This window comes from Onychostruthus taczanowskii, unplaced genomic scaffold, assembly GCF_017590055.1.
Source record: "Onychostruthus taczanowskii isolate IOZ18803 unplaced genomic scaffold, ASM1759005v1 scaffold20, whole genome shotgun sequence".
Lineage (NCBI taxonomy): Eukaryota > Metazoa > Chordata > Aves > Passeriformes > Passeridae > Onychostruthus > Onychostruthus taczanowskii.
The window spans coordinates 6,167,927-6,185,270 of record NW_024499240.1 but is presented as its reverse complement, the minus strand read 5'-3'; the positions used below and the strand labels follow the sequence as shown (position 1 = coordinate 6,185,270).

Here is a 17,344-nt window from a genome sequence, read left to right as displayed (position 1 = left end):
TGCCCTGGTGACACTTACTATCAAATCATTCTTCACATGAATATATTTAATATCTTCTTCACATGATAGTAGAAGCATGCCATCTGAGCAGAAGAGACAGTAGATACATTGGAACAATGGACTGAGGACTTAAAACAGTGAAGTTTAAGACAACTGATTATTTTTAAATGCTGATGAAAGCTTCATTTCTAATTACAGCTGTAAGTTGGATAGCATTGAAATTACAGAAACTCTGAGCAGTCTTGAGAAGCTGAGTGGTTTTGCATTAAGAGATTGCAAGAGTCTAAATTAAGCTGGTTTGTGCTGTTTGAGTCCTTTCATCATCAGCAGTACTTAGAAGGCTAAAAACACAAGCCATGGGCAAAACACCAAGCTTGAACTAGGGATAAGCTAGGCCAAATACATATATTAGCAGCCAATTAAAAAGTAATGTTTCTTTGAAGAGCTCAGTTTGACACAGAGATGTCATCTGCAGAAATGGCGGCGGATGATGCAAAATAAATCAAGGTACAAAAATCAGAAAGTAATCTAGCAAGTATGAACAAATAAATATCAACAGAAATCTGCTGCCAAATCCAAACAATTAGCCAAAACAGGAGGAAAAGTGAGTGGTGCTCAGGCCATGCCTCCAACAAGTGGCAGAACACAGACACTCAAGCTTCTGTCTCTGGGACAGGAGATTGGAGCAGTAGTTTTGTTTCTGCATTCCCAGTCCTGCTCCCACTGAAAGGACTGTTTTAGCAGAGTACCTTCTAGAAAATCCTCCCAGAAGATCTCCAGGGACAATAGATGGGAGCAATGAAACTGACTGCAACTGACCTTCAACTTTATTCAATATGCCTCTCTCCTCCAGCTTTTCAGGGAAATGCATCAGTCTCACGAGCCTGGCTTTCTGCAGGATCTGCTTGTGAGTTGTTCCTTCAGATGGCCTCACCATTAACAAACTTCTTTCTGGTAGCTCTTGCTCCATGCCATGGAAAGCTCCCTAGCTTCCCTAGATTTCAAAGGTTTCACAGCAGACCTCAAGGTGTTGGTCCCTCTGATTTCAGTGCAGAGAAGGATGCGCTTTCAGCTGGGTTTTCAAGGGAAACTGAAAGCAAAATTACACTGTCCCCTGGGCTTCACATTTCAGAAGGTCAGCCCTCAATGAGGGGGTGCTTACACGGGCACACCAAAAAGATGGAGTGCAGTTTTCTCGTAGCCCATCTCTCCACTGGGCTGCCTTTACCCCATAAGGTATTAATTGCTAGGGTTAAACTGACTGCAGGTGAAATGGGACTAGGACACATATACATGCATTGCTTTTTAAATAGTATGGAACTTGGATAGGATTAATATTCTGCCTAGGAAAAAGCAACAGGTCTTATTAGTTCCCTTAATATTATTTAGACAACTTTTAACATCTCTTTTTCTCTGTTAATATTTTACAAAATGTATGGCTAACAATAGTACATACCTTTGTCTGCAGATGAGTTCTTTGCAGATGCAATTGTTAGGAATACTTTACAAAAGGAATTGTGAGATGACAACAAAAGACTTTTAGTCTTGTGCATTTTTTCAAGCTATTTGCTTTGTAACACTATTGTTACACTATTGGCCATTCAAATTACAGTCTAGCTAGCCATATGGATGACAGTAGATAAGATTAAACAAATCACCCAAAAATGAAGGCATTTAAATTAGTTTCTCCAAAACTGAGAACACTGCTAGGCGTCATGTGCAGTTCTCAAGTTCATGAAGCACATTATGGGCTAAGTCTGGTTTAAGGTGGATACAAGAGTATTGTATCAGCCCAACACTGATTGCAAATATTCCTCTTCAGAGAACTGTTGAGGTGGTAGAGGACACTGCAGAGTTGATCTGTGTTGCAGTATAACCTTTCTTCATCCCAAGACAGCAAGCTTGGGTCACACACTGCTCAGCAGACCTCATCAGAGCACTTTCTCAGTGCACAGTTGGGGATGTCTGCCCAAAATACTGCTCTGCATTTCCACAGAGCAGGTCTCTAACAAGTCAGGCCCTTCCAAGACACAGGAGGAATGCTGACAGTCACAAATTCAATTAGCAATGGTTCTGTCAAAGAGAACGGTGCGAAATTTTGTGCATGGGTGAAGTGTCTGAAGACTACTTGTGTGGGACAGCTGGAGTTTTGAGAAAAGGCCAAGAAGTAGAGAGACATGGGGAAAAAAACAGCACTGAAATGCCTTCTTTTTGCCTGGCCCACAGTCAGGCTGCCCCTCTGGTGTAACATAGAGCATCCTGGGGACTGCTCAGTGGTATGGTGCTTGTCAGTGTCTTTAAAGAGCTATTATGGCTGCTGGAAATCTACAATGAAGGAAGACTTGAGTAAGCCCTTCCCTGCCAGCACATGCAGTGCCAAGCAGCAGCAGGAGGGTGTTTTTAGCATGACTTCATGCCAGAGGTTCTCTGTACACTAAACAGTCTGGCAAAGTACACAGACCAACAGGAACAGATGAATCCGGAGTAGCATGATCAAATGGATCTAATAGGGCATTTGGTATACTTTTAAGGCAAGTGTTTGCCTATCAGCCATTTCATGCAATCCACTGTTCAGTATGAGGAATGGTGCCAAAACTATTCAAGCATGAGCCAAGTTGCAAATTTTTCAGTTTTTCACACAGGCCTATGATTATACTAAGGAGATACCATTATATGAACCTGAATTCAAAAGTGAGGCCAGACTCAAACCTGTAGCTCCAATGCACTTGCTTGGGAAGTTGGTCTATATGTTTTGTGGTAGTGTCCCTGATGGAGTAAGAAATAAAGTTGGGTTTATGAAAGTTCAGGTGTGCCTTACAATAGATTTTCATACTAATAAAATGAATTGCATGCTGCTGACAGTATTTTCTTATTTTCGTAATCAGATAGGCTCAAAAGTGTTTAATTGTTGCATAAAGAAGACAAGATATTATTTCTAAGAGCATATGTCTATAAAAATGTAATAGTCAGAGTACTAACATTAATAATTTCACACTTAAGGAAGATACTGCATTCTTGATTGACAAACAAAATAATGCTGATGCATTTTCCAGCAACCTACATGAAGATACAAAGGGTTTATTAGAGTTTTAAGAGATACAAGAATAGCATTTCTGAAAGCAAACAGGGAATCACAAACTGTATGAATGCCATTAGATTAATCATTTTCTTCTCCTTTTCTCACCTCCTTTTCTGCATTCTTTTATTCAGTAGGGTGAGATTTTCAGGGGCGCCAGGCCTACTGTAGCGCATCTGTCATCCCTGCAGCTGCACTGAGCGGACATCAAAGAAGATGTGCAGAAACCCAAACTTCACTATTTTATTCACTGAAGGTGTTAGCAGCCCCCAGGCTCTTGCATATCCCTGTCATTCCCAGCAGCTGCTGAGGGAGCTTGCTCTGTGCTCTGAAATAGCTAAGACGTTGAAGTCAGACCTTGATGTTCCCAGCTTTACCTGAGCTTTCCCAGAGCATCTCTGCAGGTGTGCAGGGCACAGCCTCTACAGCCCATCCCAGTGCTCTCGGCCCAGGGCATCAGGCACTTCCACAGGGCCAGGGGCATCAGCTCATAGGTCAGAGTCTAAATAAGGAGGAGCCATGGCTAGGCAAAGAGGGCAATGACCTGGACTGAGCTTTGAATAGATCCACTGGGTCACTGGAGGGGAGGCTGTCCCAGCTGGGGCGCAGGACCGTGACAGTGTCTCAGCTGCCCATGGAGCTTATTTCTCCATGCAAGTGGTGCATTTAGAGCAACACATTTCACACAGCTTATGCTTTATGGGATCAGGATTTGACTTTTAAACAAAAGCTCAGATCAGAGGGACCTGCAAGCTGGAGCTTCCAGGAGACAACAGGTTTGTCCTGGTTTCCCTGCCTGTGCTGCTGCACAGTCCACCCTGCCTTCCTTTACTCTCCCTGCAAACTCTGCCTTTGGTTTCCTTGGATCCAACCTGTGTTAACAGGCTGCTTCCATACTTGTCTATCTTTTTTAATCCCTAGTTGACTAGACACCAACAAGTCTTTTTTTTTTTTTTTTTTTTTTTTTTTTTTTTTTTTTTTTTTTTTTTTTTTTAAGCATGGATCTGGTCTGCATTGGCAAAATGGCACAAATGTCAAAGCAGCAGTCATGACTCCAGCTTGCAGCAGTGTCTGTAAAGGTTCATCCTGATATTTATGTAGCTCATACTGTCACAAAATCCAGATCCATCTTGTTAATGAAAATAAGAATAATGATTCACAATTTGACTGTAGGCACTGGTTAGGCAAGTCTTCTCAAACTCTACAGATGTTATCTGGAAAATTAAGGAGCTGCAACTCAGTTTCTGGACAAGCATGGTAAATACTGAGGAGGTTTATTAATTCATCAAAGTTCCTTGTGAGAGGGTCTAAATCCTTTTCTGGAGGCCAGCATAGAAAAAAAGTACTTTCTCCTTGCTGTAGAAATGATCAAAACTACCTACCCTGCATGGAGGGGAGAGGCAGCTATAGTGAAATATTTATCTGCAACACAGCATAAGAGGGATATGCTGTGAATTATTGTAGAGCTGGGCAGGAAATTGTTGCCTTGTCCCAAAAGATTTGTGAGATTAAGAATGTGTTTCTATTCCACAGCAGGGTAAAACCAAAACCCTTTGAATTATCTAAGAAAGGGAGAGGAAGCAAGACCCACCTACAAAACCCTCTCATCAGTCATATGTGTGGAGCTCTTAGAACACCTGAGAAGAAAGTTTGGTAGAGAATTCATCAGATCCAAGTCAGCCCATTCAACCTCCACAGCCCTGGGGAGTGCTTTAGGGAAACCAACATGCAGGAGCAGGGACATGAGCCTTGCTGACCTTGTGTGAATGCTGTCTCTGCTCAGCCAGGATGGGGCTTAGGACTTGGCTTTTCATGCTGTTCGTTTCTCTTCAGCAAAAAGGTTGTGACTGGTTCTGCCTCATTACTTAGTCCTCATAGAAGCAACACATTGTTTATGGGAGCTTTTCCATTTTTACAGCTAAATGCTGCAGAGCTGAATGGTCTTTTATAAATTTTTTACCTCTAGCTGGGAAATCTCCTCTTTTAAAAAGCTTACATGGAAGTGACTTTATTTTCTGAATAATTTCCCCCATGTATCTCATAAATAAGAAGTTTTCTCTAGTGGGGTTTGTTGGGGTTTTTTTCCAACACCTCTGGTTTAGACACATAGCCTGATCATCAGAGTGCCATTCTATATTTTTAAGGGAGGCTGAGAACTGATTCAGTAGATACAACATGGCAGAAACTTCAGAAGTTGAATCTATTCCATGTAAAATCGTTGTCTTGTTCCATAAAAGGAACAAGAAAAGCTTTGCCATATCTTCATTACAGCTGTAGAAGTTCATACTTGACATAGTTTCTCCCCAGGGTACAACTGTGGTAAGGAAAAGAAAATATGCGGACTGAAATAACTTGGATGTATATACATTAAAAACACATGGTCTTTCTGGTTGTAGGTATGAGTTGGTGAGGCTGTGTACCCCCTGAGATTTGTGAGGAGATGTGGCAGATCAGATTGATCCCTTTCCTGGCACCAGGAGAAGGATGTGAGAAATGCACCAGGTGGTTTTTTTGGTCTTTGTAGAGACAGAGCCAGCAGAAGTAAAAAGTTGTGCATCAATGATTTCAGAATATTTTGCAAATAAGATGCACTTTTTATCTTTTTGAGCACTGGGACATAGAAAAGGAAAGACTGTTTGAGAAATATTTTGAGCCATGTGAGCCATATTCAGTTTACATAAATGTGCAGGGAGCACAGGCTAGCTAAATTTCAACTTAATCCAGCTAAATTCCAGCCTAGTCCAGCTAACAGCCATGTGTATGCATGATGTTCCAAATCCCTTACTTCCTCTCAGCTCCCTGGAGGCTGGCAAAAGTTACAAGGGTAATGTTGCTAGGGCCTGAAACCCTCTTAGTCAGATGTTTAGAACTAAATGTGTTTGGTTAAAGTAATGCTGGTATTGAAAACTTACAGTAATGAGTCAGATGGCCGGTCTGCCTGAACTACCAGCAGAGCTGGATGCAAAGACCAATGCAGAACAAGCCCCGAGACTGACAAATCCAGCAAATGTGAGCAATTGGTGATATTGCTTGTACATCATGTGGCCACTGGTGAGGCTCAGGCTGCAGCTGAGGAAGACTTCAGGACACAAATTGCAGGCTGGCAGTGACCACAAGTCTGGGTGTCTATGTCTGGGTGTGACTGATGCCAACAACACCTAGATATGCCATCCTACCATCACCTTTTTATTAAATACAATGAAATTCAAATTTAGGAAATTTTTGTTCAGAAAAAGAGGCCAAAGCCATGTTCTTCCAATTCTTGAAAGCATGGCTGTCTGCCTCTGGGATGGGTGAGCTCTGTTGCAGGCCTTAGATCACTGGTGATGGACACACAGCATCACAAATGAATGGCACTGACAGCCTGCAGATAGGATGTAAAGGTTTTATTCTTGTTTGGGTGTATCTTTATTTTTTTCTTTCAAATTCATTCTTACACCAGATTTGTGAGAGCCATTTTCTTGCCTAACTCTTGCTGCAGCAATTCGCTCATGTAAAGTCCCAAATCGGATTAACACATCTATTTGATTTAGTGCTACATTTGAAAAGCAACCAGAAGCACCAGGTGGTCCATTTCTTAAGTGAGACGTGACATTAAGAATGTTCAGCCAGTCCTGTCCTGTATTTTTGAACTTTCTGCCTGATCACATTGAAATTAAAGTCACAGTTCTCACAGTGCTGGTTACAATTACAAAACTTTACAAAATCTTGGACCTATTAGAAGATGTCACCCTGTTACGTGCACTGTTGGCGGCTGGTCTCTCCAGCATGAGAAAATGGGGTTGATAGCTCATTGGTGTCATGTACCTACTACACATTTACTCAGCTGGATTTCTAAAGGGAAAGATAGATTATTTTATTGATAGGTTTTTAACACTGTTTGATAATTATCATTGGATTTGATACATTTGGATGTTGAAGAAAATGTCACTTCACATAAATTGTGTAATTTATAAATCTATAAATGTCTGTGTATTAAAAATAATTATACCAAATATCTATGCTTAAGATATGGATCAAATACTAGAGGTTGCCAGGATTAGAAACTGTTTCCATTATCTGAACAGTGACTGGGCAAAATCATATCTGAGTAGTCATTAAAAAATTTAGTGATATTTTTATCTATTTTCAAATACCACTCTAAACTTTATAGTGTTTAATCTAGCTTACTTGTTAAAGGAACATAAAAAGAGGCATTAGGAATGTATATTTAGTGTAGCACAGCCGTTAAGATGAAGAGTAATGGCAGGAAAGCCTTAGCTCTCAGATTCTCCTGCTATGCTAATGTCACCAAAATCATATTACTGGGTTACAGGTGTTCTTCCTTGGCTGTATGGGCAGGAGGAATGGTTCTTTTTGCCCCACAGAAGCAGGTCTTCTTACTCACTGAATTCACACATGGGTGGCATTTTATGCTCACCCACAGCAGCATGAATTGATGCATTGCTGAGGTCTTTGTTCTCTGTGTCAGGGCTCAAGCACACAGGTTAGTGTGTCCCCCATGCTGGTCAGTGTAGGGGTCTCACTCAAAGGTCAGGGCCATAGGCCAGACTAATTGAGTTAGATCTGTTAAACACCTCCATAAGGCATAATACATCATCCTGGTTAAAAATGCCGCATTTTTCAGAAGAAAATTAAAATTTTTTGAGTTATTATTTGCAACACTATGCTTTCTGGTGAAGCATAGTAAAAAAAGATCTATTTTGCAGGTGGTGGGAAGTCTGCTAGGCTAGTAGAAAAGAAACTGACTGGATTTGTTCCTGTGTTTGTTTGTTTACTTAAACTAGTGGTTTTCAATCTGCTAATCACCAGTGGCTGTTGTCTTTTGAAGAAACAAAAGCACAAAAGTACCAAAATTGTTTATGAAAAGCTCTTTTGTGGACCAGTGGTCTAAACTTTTTCAGTATAAAGGAAGCCTTGTCTAGTTTACAAAAAGGTCTCAGGACTGTATCTCCAGCAGAGATTTTAACACTCTATGTAAGAGTAAATTGGCTTAAACAGCCAAGGAAGATTTACAGCCAAGGGTTACTTTTTTCACTTGGCTGATGATCAAGAACAGCAAAAGACTTCCAGAAAAAGATAAACTACAGTAAAACATTGTCTCTGTGGAGCATCTTTTCCCTATATATTTAGTTGGGGGGCATCTTAGACATGTGGTTAAGTAAACGTGTGAATAACAGACATTGTTGTTATAGGGAGAAGAATGATTTGTCATTGGGTTCACCTTTCTTTATCAGGGTGACTTTCCTTTGCCAAAGACTCCTTAGTTCACTGACATTAAGAAAAGTTATAGAAAAACAATGGTTGAGATTGAGTGAATCACATAAACACATAGCTGTATGTATCCACATATTGCAAACAGAACAGAATGTGTGTCCCCTAAACTTCAGTCACCTGTTCATGATAAGCTGGTAACAGCCACGTCTCATCTGGGGTTTCTCTCCATACCTATTTCTCTCCAGTCAGGGATTTGCAAGTGTTCTTGAGGGTTCCTTGGCACTTAGGCTAACAGAGGACAAATCATAAGTATGATTTCTTAGCTGCTAGAGACAAGTTCTTGGAACTCCAAGGAGGTGTTTGCAATTTGTAATTTTGTCTGCAAAGATTTTTCTTAGAAGAAGTAATAGTCTGATCTCCTCTGCTAGCAATATGTTCCATTATTAGCATAAACCACAGTTCCAGGTTGTACCAATAAATAATGGAGAGGGACACTTTCAAAAGGAGATTAAAATGTGGGGGTTGGGTTGCATATTTTTGTTTTCTACCTTGCTGCTGGCTACTTGCATGGTCAAAATAAACCTGGTTATGAAGCTCATTCCATAAAACAGTCGTTGGTTTGACCCTGAGCAAAGTGTTCCCTGTGCTGTAATTCCAATTTAGTAACATCTGGTCCACTTGGGAAGACAGATACCCAGGCAAGCCTGGGTTCTTGCCTAAACTTGGTTTTCAAAGGGGTGCGTTCTTCTGTTATCATTTACCTATCCAAAAGATATTAAATCTCTACATTCACATATACCACTTAGGAACAGTAATTTTGCAACTTTTTTCCTCTTGGAAAACTTCCAAATCAATATTTTTGTTCTGTTTGAGGCAAAATGGGAACACATAAAAAATTACTTTGTTCATATCCCTTTGTAGCCTGGGGCCCTTTGAGCAACAGTCAGTATGCAAAAATTAATATATGACTGAAAGAGAATGGTCTTTCTGTGGTTTTCTGATGATGGCTGAGGAAAAATAATGCCAGGAAATAGTAGTTTCATAATTTGTGAAAAATTATATGGCAGTGGGTATCTATTGAGTCCAGTCTGGAATATTTTGTTCCGATTGCAGTTAAAACTGCAGCTTGTGCTCTTATAACTAGCTGCCAAATCTAAAACTTGTTTCCAACTGCTGGGCATCAAATTGAGCATGTGTGAAACAAAACTCTTGGAATTAAGTTTAAATGAGTGAATCTTAGACCTTATCTATCATTTATTTGTCTCATGTGTGCACACACAGATATCACAGGCATTTTTATTTAATTATTTAAGAATTGCCATGTGACTTGCATTAGCTCCTTCCTTTGGGTAGCTTGCTGACAGAATAGTGCAAAGGAGCAATATCTAATCCTCATACAGCTAGAACTGTTTGTGAAGAGAAAGATCCTATTAAACTGGCCCTGTCATGTGAGCAGAAATCACAATTAATAAGAAGTACTGGTTCTTAAGACAGAATATAGCTGTGCTCATACCACCAAATTCAGACTGCCGTTGAGAGAGTCATAAGGTTTCATCTTAATTTCAGAGTAAATCTCTGTGCATTCGGTCTGTGTCATTTTGATGGATACAGAACTGTGCACTGCTACAAGGCCAGGACATGTATTTATTTATTCAGGAAAATATATGTCACAAAAACATTCATTGTAAAAGACTTAGTGTGCTCTAATGGTCTGATCCAGCACCACTGAAATCAATGGGAATCTTTCTTTCCATGTTGGTAGTGCAGGAGTGTGCCAGCAGTACAAGAAGCATTCCTCTGGCCTGAAGTGCCTGGCACAAATGTCAAAATCATTAGGAAAATAAAAGGCTGACAAACAAGCAACCCCATAGACATGCGACAAATTTGGAGGCAACTGAAAATACAGCTGTTTTCTAAAGTTTATATGTGAAAAATGTGTTCTGAGTAAAATGGGTTATTCCAGCTGTATGTCTATGCTCATTTGTATTGTTAAAAAAAAAAAAAAAATGAAAGAGTCGTAACAGAGGAGTTCATAAAAATGGACCTTAAAAACAGCTGCAAAAAAGGGTTGGTTAGCAGTGTACTTGCCTTTTATATTGAGCTTGCAAAACAAATTTAATTTATTCAAATTTTCATTAATTTTACCAGATTTTGATTTATTCTGCTTTAAGTAGCACCTTAAAAAAAAAAAAAAAAAAAGTGGCAGAAATATTATTTTCTGGTTTTTAATGAATGAGCAGCCTGCAGTATAAACACTTGTTTGGTGTCATTACTTTAATGAAGAACTGCAAACCACACATTTTGGTTGCAGCTAGTTTCACACGAGTACTTCAGTCCTGGGAATTTTTAGGGTTATGCCATGAAGTGAAGCAGCCCAAGGGATATGAACCATAACTCTATGTACAGAACAAAAATGTGCCTGTGTGCATGCACAACCGTGAGCCTCTAGCAGCATTGTCCTTTGCCAGTACAGTCAGGACATGATGTGTGACCAAACCTTCTGTCTTGGGAAGTCCCTTCCTTCAGATGTTCACTATGGGGAACATCCATCTCCTTGTCAAGGAGGCTCCTGGCCCCGTTTAGCCATGGATTTGTTGCCACAACATCATCATAACTTGCCTGCCCAGCTTTTGGGAGTGGTTTCCCAGGGTTCCCACCAACCTCTGCTGAAGCTTCCATCAGCAGTGGCTTCCCAGTCCCTCAGCAGAAGTCTTCAGAAGAAAGCCTTAAGCAGAAGGGCACCCGAGGGGATGGAAAGTATTACACAGAGTAAAAATCTTCTTTGTTGCAGACCTTTTGACTTGAGACATCCATCTTCATCTTCTCTCTGTGTTCGTTTTACCCAGCAAGCATCCAACAAAGACAAATTGTTGTTGGTGTCTGGGGTTGGCTTCCAGACAGGGACCCAGTGCACTTCACAGGCCCCCTTGAAGCCTCTCTCCCCGAGTCCCATAATTGGTTTTTCACCCCAAAGTCCAACACTCCGCAGAAATCCAGGGCAGAAAGAGGCTTGTCCAAAATAAAAGTCCTGTCCACAAATAAATAAAATCACCTTCATGTAAATCCAGATGTCATACCTCTCCACATTGCTGTTTTGCTTTCCCACGCACAAATGGGGAAAAAGTCTAAGCTTGGTTCCTTTGTCCGCTTTGATACTGTTATTTTATCTATGGGAACATTGCCAATCTTTTTTGTGCAAGTATCCGAGCAAAAGACCCAGGAATCCTCATCCCTTTTGCCAGAATTAGTCTTTGGTCAAACCCAAGCACCTTTCTGAGCTTCAACAGGTCTTGAGGTTTTGCATGTGGTGAGATTTGTTCCAAACAGATTTATAATGATGCAATTTTTTAACCATGAGATACAATGAAGACTGAGAGGGCTAAATGCACTGATTCTGGCCCGAGATGCTGTAAGAGGCTTTATATTGTCTACGGACATGTGAGGGGAGCTGGGAGTCAGCATAGTGGCCACTGGCCAGTCCTGGGCTGCCAGGGAAATCCCAGCACCTCTGCAGCTCAAAAGGGAAGAGGTGCTCCTCTTAAGACTTTATTTCTTTTTAAATTTTACCTTGCCGTTTTTTCTGTCAAAACCAGATTTTTTACTAAATCAGTCACATCAGGAAAAGAAATGGGAATGAATGAATGAATGAATGAATACATGAATGAATGAATGAATGATAAATACAAGCAAAACCAGACTCTTTTTTGCAGCAATTTTGCAAAGGGCAGGGCAGAAGACAAGGACACTTCTTTCAAAATGGGATCTTGGATTCATGCCATGACCATCCCTGACCCTTCCTGTAAGAGGAAGTTTCCCTGTTCTCCCTTCTCGGGGTTTCTCCCCTTCTGTACCAACGCTGCCTGAGCCCACGGATCTGTCTTTTTAAATGCAAAACGAAGAAAGGGTCGGGAGCACGGGGCAGCCCCTCCACGCACCCAGCTCCTCCCGAACCCAGGAGAGCTGGCAGAGCCGGTCGCTGCCCTGCCTTGGGGAAGCGGCGCTCTCCGCTAACTCCTAGCTGCACCCCCCCGCTGCCTCGGCCCGGTTCGAACCGAGCAGCGGCGCTCCGGGCCGGCGATTTTCCCTGAATCCCCATAAATAAAACTGTACATAAAGTTGCAACAGAAAAAGCAGCGGAACTGCACAGCCGCGGTCCCGGTGAAGGAACAGCCGGTGCCCCGCCGGCCGCAGCTTCCAGCCCAGCCCCGGCGTCCCCGCGGGCCCCTCCGTGCGGGCGGCGGAGCCTCAGGCGGGGCCGCCCGGGACAGCCGCGGGCACGGCTGCGGGGGCGGCCAGCGCCTCCCGCTCCCGCTTCTTCTGCTTCATGCGGCGGTTCTGGAACCAGACCTTCACCTGGGCGTCGCGGAGGCGCAGCGAGCGGGCCACCTCGAGGCGGCGGGCCCGCGACAGGTACCGGCTGAAGTGAAACTCCTTCTCCAGCTCCGTGAGCTGCCGGGTGCTGAAGCTGGTGCGTGCGGAGCAGGCGGGAGGTTCCCCCCCGCACGGCGCCGCACCGCCTGCAACGCCGAAAAACACCGCGCTTCAGCGGGGGCAAAGGCGTGGGGTCGAGGCAGGAAAAGGGCAGAGGGGAGCCGGGATGGGAGCAGCCCCCGCCCGCTCCCCGCCGCCCCACTCACTTCTCCCGGGCGGGCTCCGCTTCGCTCGCATCCACTCGAAGGTGCGGGGCGCCGCCGGGGCCGCCGCGGGAGCCGGGCAGCCGGGCGCGGGGGCGGCCCCGGGGGAGGGCGAGAGGCGCCGCAGCGCCCAGCGCCGCGGGGGCGGCGGCCGCGTACCCCGGCGCCTGCGGCCGGGACGCGGCGCTGGCCGTGGTGCCCAGCGCCAGGAAGGCGTCGTCCTCTCGTCGGGGGTACGGGACCTGCGGGGCACCGCGGCACAGCCCCGGCGGGAAGGCGAGAGCAAAGTACCCCAGGTCCATGACCCACGGGGCACCACGGCGCCCCGCCGGGGCAATATTGCCCTAATATAGGCCCTGGAGCGGGGCGGCACGTCCCGCCCCGCGGCCAATGGGAGCCCGGAGGGGGGAGCCCGAGCCGGGGGTCCCGGGCGCTGCCAGTTCCCCTGCCCGCGGCCGGCTGCCCGGGGTTTGCGCGGGGCTGCAGGTGGGCAGCCCGCCGCACCGGGATTGCCCCGGGACAGGCCGTTCCCCCTGCGCTCGACGGAGTCGCCGCACACTTGGGACGTTTGCCGGGAGTTTAGCAGGTGAGTGAGCTGGCGCTTTCCCGCTATCCGGGCTCCCGTCCGGGTACAGGTCTGCGCTCTCCCTTGCCCTGCAGCCGGCCAGACTCCTGGGGGCTCCCAGGGGAGCCCACGCGGGCACACCCAGGTCTCCCCACCCGGAGGCTGGGGCGAGGGGCGGGTTGCTGCTGCACCTCATGGCACTTAATGGTCTCGTTCCATCAGATAAGTGCTCTGCAGCCTCTCAAAAATGAATCTCCTCACCGTTAACAGGCTCACACCGTTAATGGACTTTTATTTTTCCCTTGGCGATTCAGCATTGTTTACTGAGTGTTTACAGCTGGCAGAGAGCACCAAGTTGCTCTACCCAGCCAAATCGTCTAACTCTCTCTTGGTTTTCAATCCCCCAGAACAACAGGAAACGGCAACAAGGTGAAGGAGGCGAAATCTGGACTCCCGATGTGATCTTCTTTCACTAAATGTCTCCAAATGACACTTGACCATCCAGTCTGAGCCATGGTGATGTTTGATTTGGGTAATGATCGGTTTCATCCAGTGCATTGATAACCATGTGATATAACCATGTGTCAGTGCAGTTCAGAACAGCAGAAGGGTGTGCTGGGCAGAGTGCACCTGGGCTTTGGTGACTTGGGACTGGACATACAAGGAACATGAAGAAGGGCTACATCGCGCTGTGTTGAATTAGACTTGCAACCCTCTAATTCTTTGTAGGTGGATGTGAAGTCAGCTGGGAAATGCAAGGGTTGTACATTATTAAAAAATATATTTTATTTCTAAATAAAAGCATGAAATTTATATGCTTTCATCCATCATCCAGTGCCTTCCACTCAACAGCTTAAGGAGCTCTACAAGCTCTTGGCAAAAGTGCCATTTGCTGTGGTCAGGAAGAGGCCACAAATTTTGCAACGACCGAGCATGATGCCAACCTCATGAAGGCAACCAGAATCCTCATAGAAGAAAACATTCCACTGGATCTCCTGTGGATTTCAGAGGGCCAGACTGGTGACAGGAAAAGGATATAATGGGGAGACATAATCAGACCATTTCACCGAGTCAGTATCAACTCTTTCCCATGGAGATTCATGCTCCGCAGCTCAGCTCCACCATTATACCCAGCTGATGAATTCAGAGCAGATCTGTTGGGTTTTTCTTGCAGGGGCCCTGAGATGACACATTGCTAGGACAGGCATGCACATCCTGCAAGGGTACAGGAGCATTTCCCTGCACAGGGACTCTGATCAGTGACATGGCCTCAGCCCTACTTTCTCCCCAGCTAATATTGTTTTTCTACTACAAACCAACTATTGCAGATCAATAATACGCTGGCTTTGTAGGGATTATATCCTGAACTTTGAGTCTACAGACACAGCAGCACTGAAATCTCAGAGTCCTGACACTCAGTGTTCTCCTGGCACAGACTTGTTCACTCTGATGGGCTGTGCTGCCCTGATATTCTAATAATGGAGGATCACCTAAATTTCTGTTTTCAGGGGGTGCGAGTATAAATAAAGAACAGTTTAAATCAAATACCCTTTTTAGGAAACATACATTTTGAGGAAGGGGTTAAGTTCTGGATGATGCAAACTTTCTCAGCACTCCCCTGACAATCAGAGTAGTTTGGAAAATGTTATCTTCTGAACAATCAGAAGCCTGGGAACACCAGGTTTTCTCTTTAGCAGAGAATGGCTGTCCATGCAGCAGAGCATCTGTGCTCTTCAGTCTCCCCTGCTGTAAAAATTCCTGCCTGCAGTGAAGGAAAGAAAATTGGCTTCAGAACAGGTCTGCTGCTTTACTTGGGTCTTGTGTTTGCAGAATGCAACTGGTTTAATTACACCTAAGACTGTTTTAAGTGCTAGAAAAGCTGTCTGTGTTCACACCAACATATGATCTTTCCATTTACCCAGCTGGATGCTGTTACGAGTTTCCTGTTCATTACCTGTTTGTTTTGGCAGGACTGTTCAAGGGTGACAAAAGCAGAAATCAGTGGCTAAATACAGGCAAATCATCTCTTGTTGATGCTCTGGCTTTAGAGCGAGGGGTTTTTTCTATACACAGGAATTTCAGTGTTCAGACTTAAATAGTTAAGTTCCAGTGATACAGAATAGAGTGACTGAAGCTGGTTTTTTACAAGGAGTTTAAAGGAAAACATCAAGGACTTGTTGGAAGGCAAAAGAAAGAAGAAGAAAAGTGGAGAAAAAAGAATGTGAAGAACATGTTGCTGTCAGAGACAATTTGAGAATGGCTGGGAAGTTTAGGAATGCCTGTGTGTGTAGTCAAGTGATGGCGAGACAGGGGAGCTGCTGGGGCAAAAACCTCTGTGAGAACAATGGACCAAAGGAGTCCTTGTGTCACCATGTTTCTGGAAGTATGTGGGCCTCTACAAAACCTGAGAAAGCCGCTGTGGAACCAAGACATGATGTAGGAGAAAGTCTGTAGCCATGATATTATGAAAATCCTTTGCTGGGATTTTTCCTCTCCTGAGAAGCTGAGGAGCCTCAGGAGAGAAATGTAAACAATTACTATCTGTTGCTGTGGAATGCAACAGGTGCATCTGTGATTGGTCCATGTGGATTGTTTTCCATTGATGACCAACCACAGCCACCTGTGCCAAGGCTGTAAGCAGTCACAGGATTTTTGTTATTCTATTCTGTTCTGTTCTTGTTGTAGCCTTCTGATCTCTCTGTTCTTTTAGTATAGCTTTAATGTAGCATTTTAATATAATATCTAACATAATAAATCAGCCTTCTGAAATGGAGTCAAGCCTCGTGTCTCCACACACGGAGAGTCCTCAACAAAAGTCCAGCCAAAAAGCCCTGAGTCCCGTTGGGTGCACTCACCTTAGGGAGGCTGCTTGAGCAGCGTGTGTTGAGGGCAATGGCGGCAAAAACTGGATATTTAAACAGTGGCTCTGTTAGTGCAAATAAATCACCTAAGGCTCCTGTGAGAAAGGCTATTACAGAAGGAGGGGAAGCTCTTGGGAGTTTATTTTGTAAAATGTGAATAAACTCAGGGATGCACAGAGACTCCAGGGAGTTGTTCTGGCACGTCAGGGGAGCCACCCTGTACTAGCACAGCCCTTTCAGACAGTCACAGCAACCCTCAGGAAGGGGTGTTTCCCTCTGCCATCAATGTTTCCCTGCCACAAGTTCCTCTTTCCCAGCTGACCCCTGAGATAGGAACCTCTGTTCTCCCAGTATGTGGGATTAACAACAAAGATCCTCTATGTGGACACAGAGAAGAGGATAGTCCATCCCTTCTTCTGTAAAGATTTGCTCTGAAGAATGATTCCATGCTGGCCCCTTGCCACGTAAAGCCCTGTTTCCAGTCCCATGGCTGTGACTTTTGGGACAGAAATATTACACATATTGATAACCCAGATGTGTCAAGGTAAGCCATACTGCTGTGTGCAAAATGGGTGTCAATGAGTTTGCAGCCAAGATTTCTGTCTTGTCTTGTCTTTCTTGCTCCCAAAGATCCTAAAATGTTTCTTAGAGGAAAGATTGAGCCCATGTACCTCACTCAGCATGGGATTGCCTACTGCTCCCAAAACTTCTGTTGCAAGAGACACTGCACTTCAGCAAATAAAGAAAATTGTTTAAATCCTACATTCATGAGTATTTTTACCCAGAAGATATCCATCCTGTCTAGTACAAATTCCTTGCTGTCTCACTCTGCTTTGTGCTTATTGTCATTGTAGCTGAGTCTTTCTGTAATTCATCCCAGAACATTCATAAAGCTTCAGGACCCTGTGCTCCAAAAGGGGGGACAAAGACTCACCCCTGCTCCTGAGCAGCATGTGCAGAGGCTTAGGGATGTGCAGGCACAGATACCTCA

At 44.3% G+C, this 17,344-nt stretch overlaps 1 protein-coding gene across 1 annotated transcript; it reads right to left on the bottom strand.

Annotated features, from left to right (window-relative positions):
• Positions 1-11,698: 11,698 nt before the first annotated feature.
• LOC121335494 (homeobox protein Hox-D1-like) lies at positions 11,699-13,049 on the bottom strand. The gene is made up of 2 exons (XM_041403707.1): positions 12,931-13,049; positions 11,699-12,810 (listed from the first exon to the last, which is right to left on the bottom strand). Exons 1-2 carry the CDS (start codon positions 12,959-12,961, stop codon positions 12,539-12,541), a joined length of 303 nt encoding a protein of 100 aa, XP_041259641.1. The 5' UTR covers positions 12,962-13,049; the 3' UTR covers positions 11,699-12,538.
• Positions 13,050-17,344: the final 4,295 nt, after the last annotated feature.

What these genes read in the sequence shown, in the direction of transcription:
- LOC121335494 (XM_041403707.1), bottom strand. Translation starts at nt 12,961, where the DNA reads ATGCGAGCGAAGCGGAGCCCGCCCGGGAGAA. An exon ending in GCGGAGCCCGCCCGGGAGAA is followed by an intron (nt 12,811 to 12,930) that starts GTGAGTGGGGCG and finishes TCGGCGTTGCAG; the next exon opens with GCGGTGCGGCGCCGTGCGGG.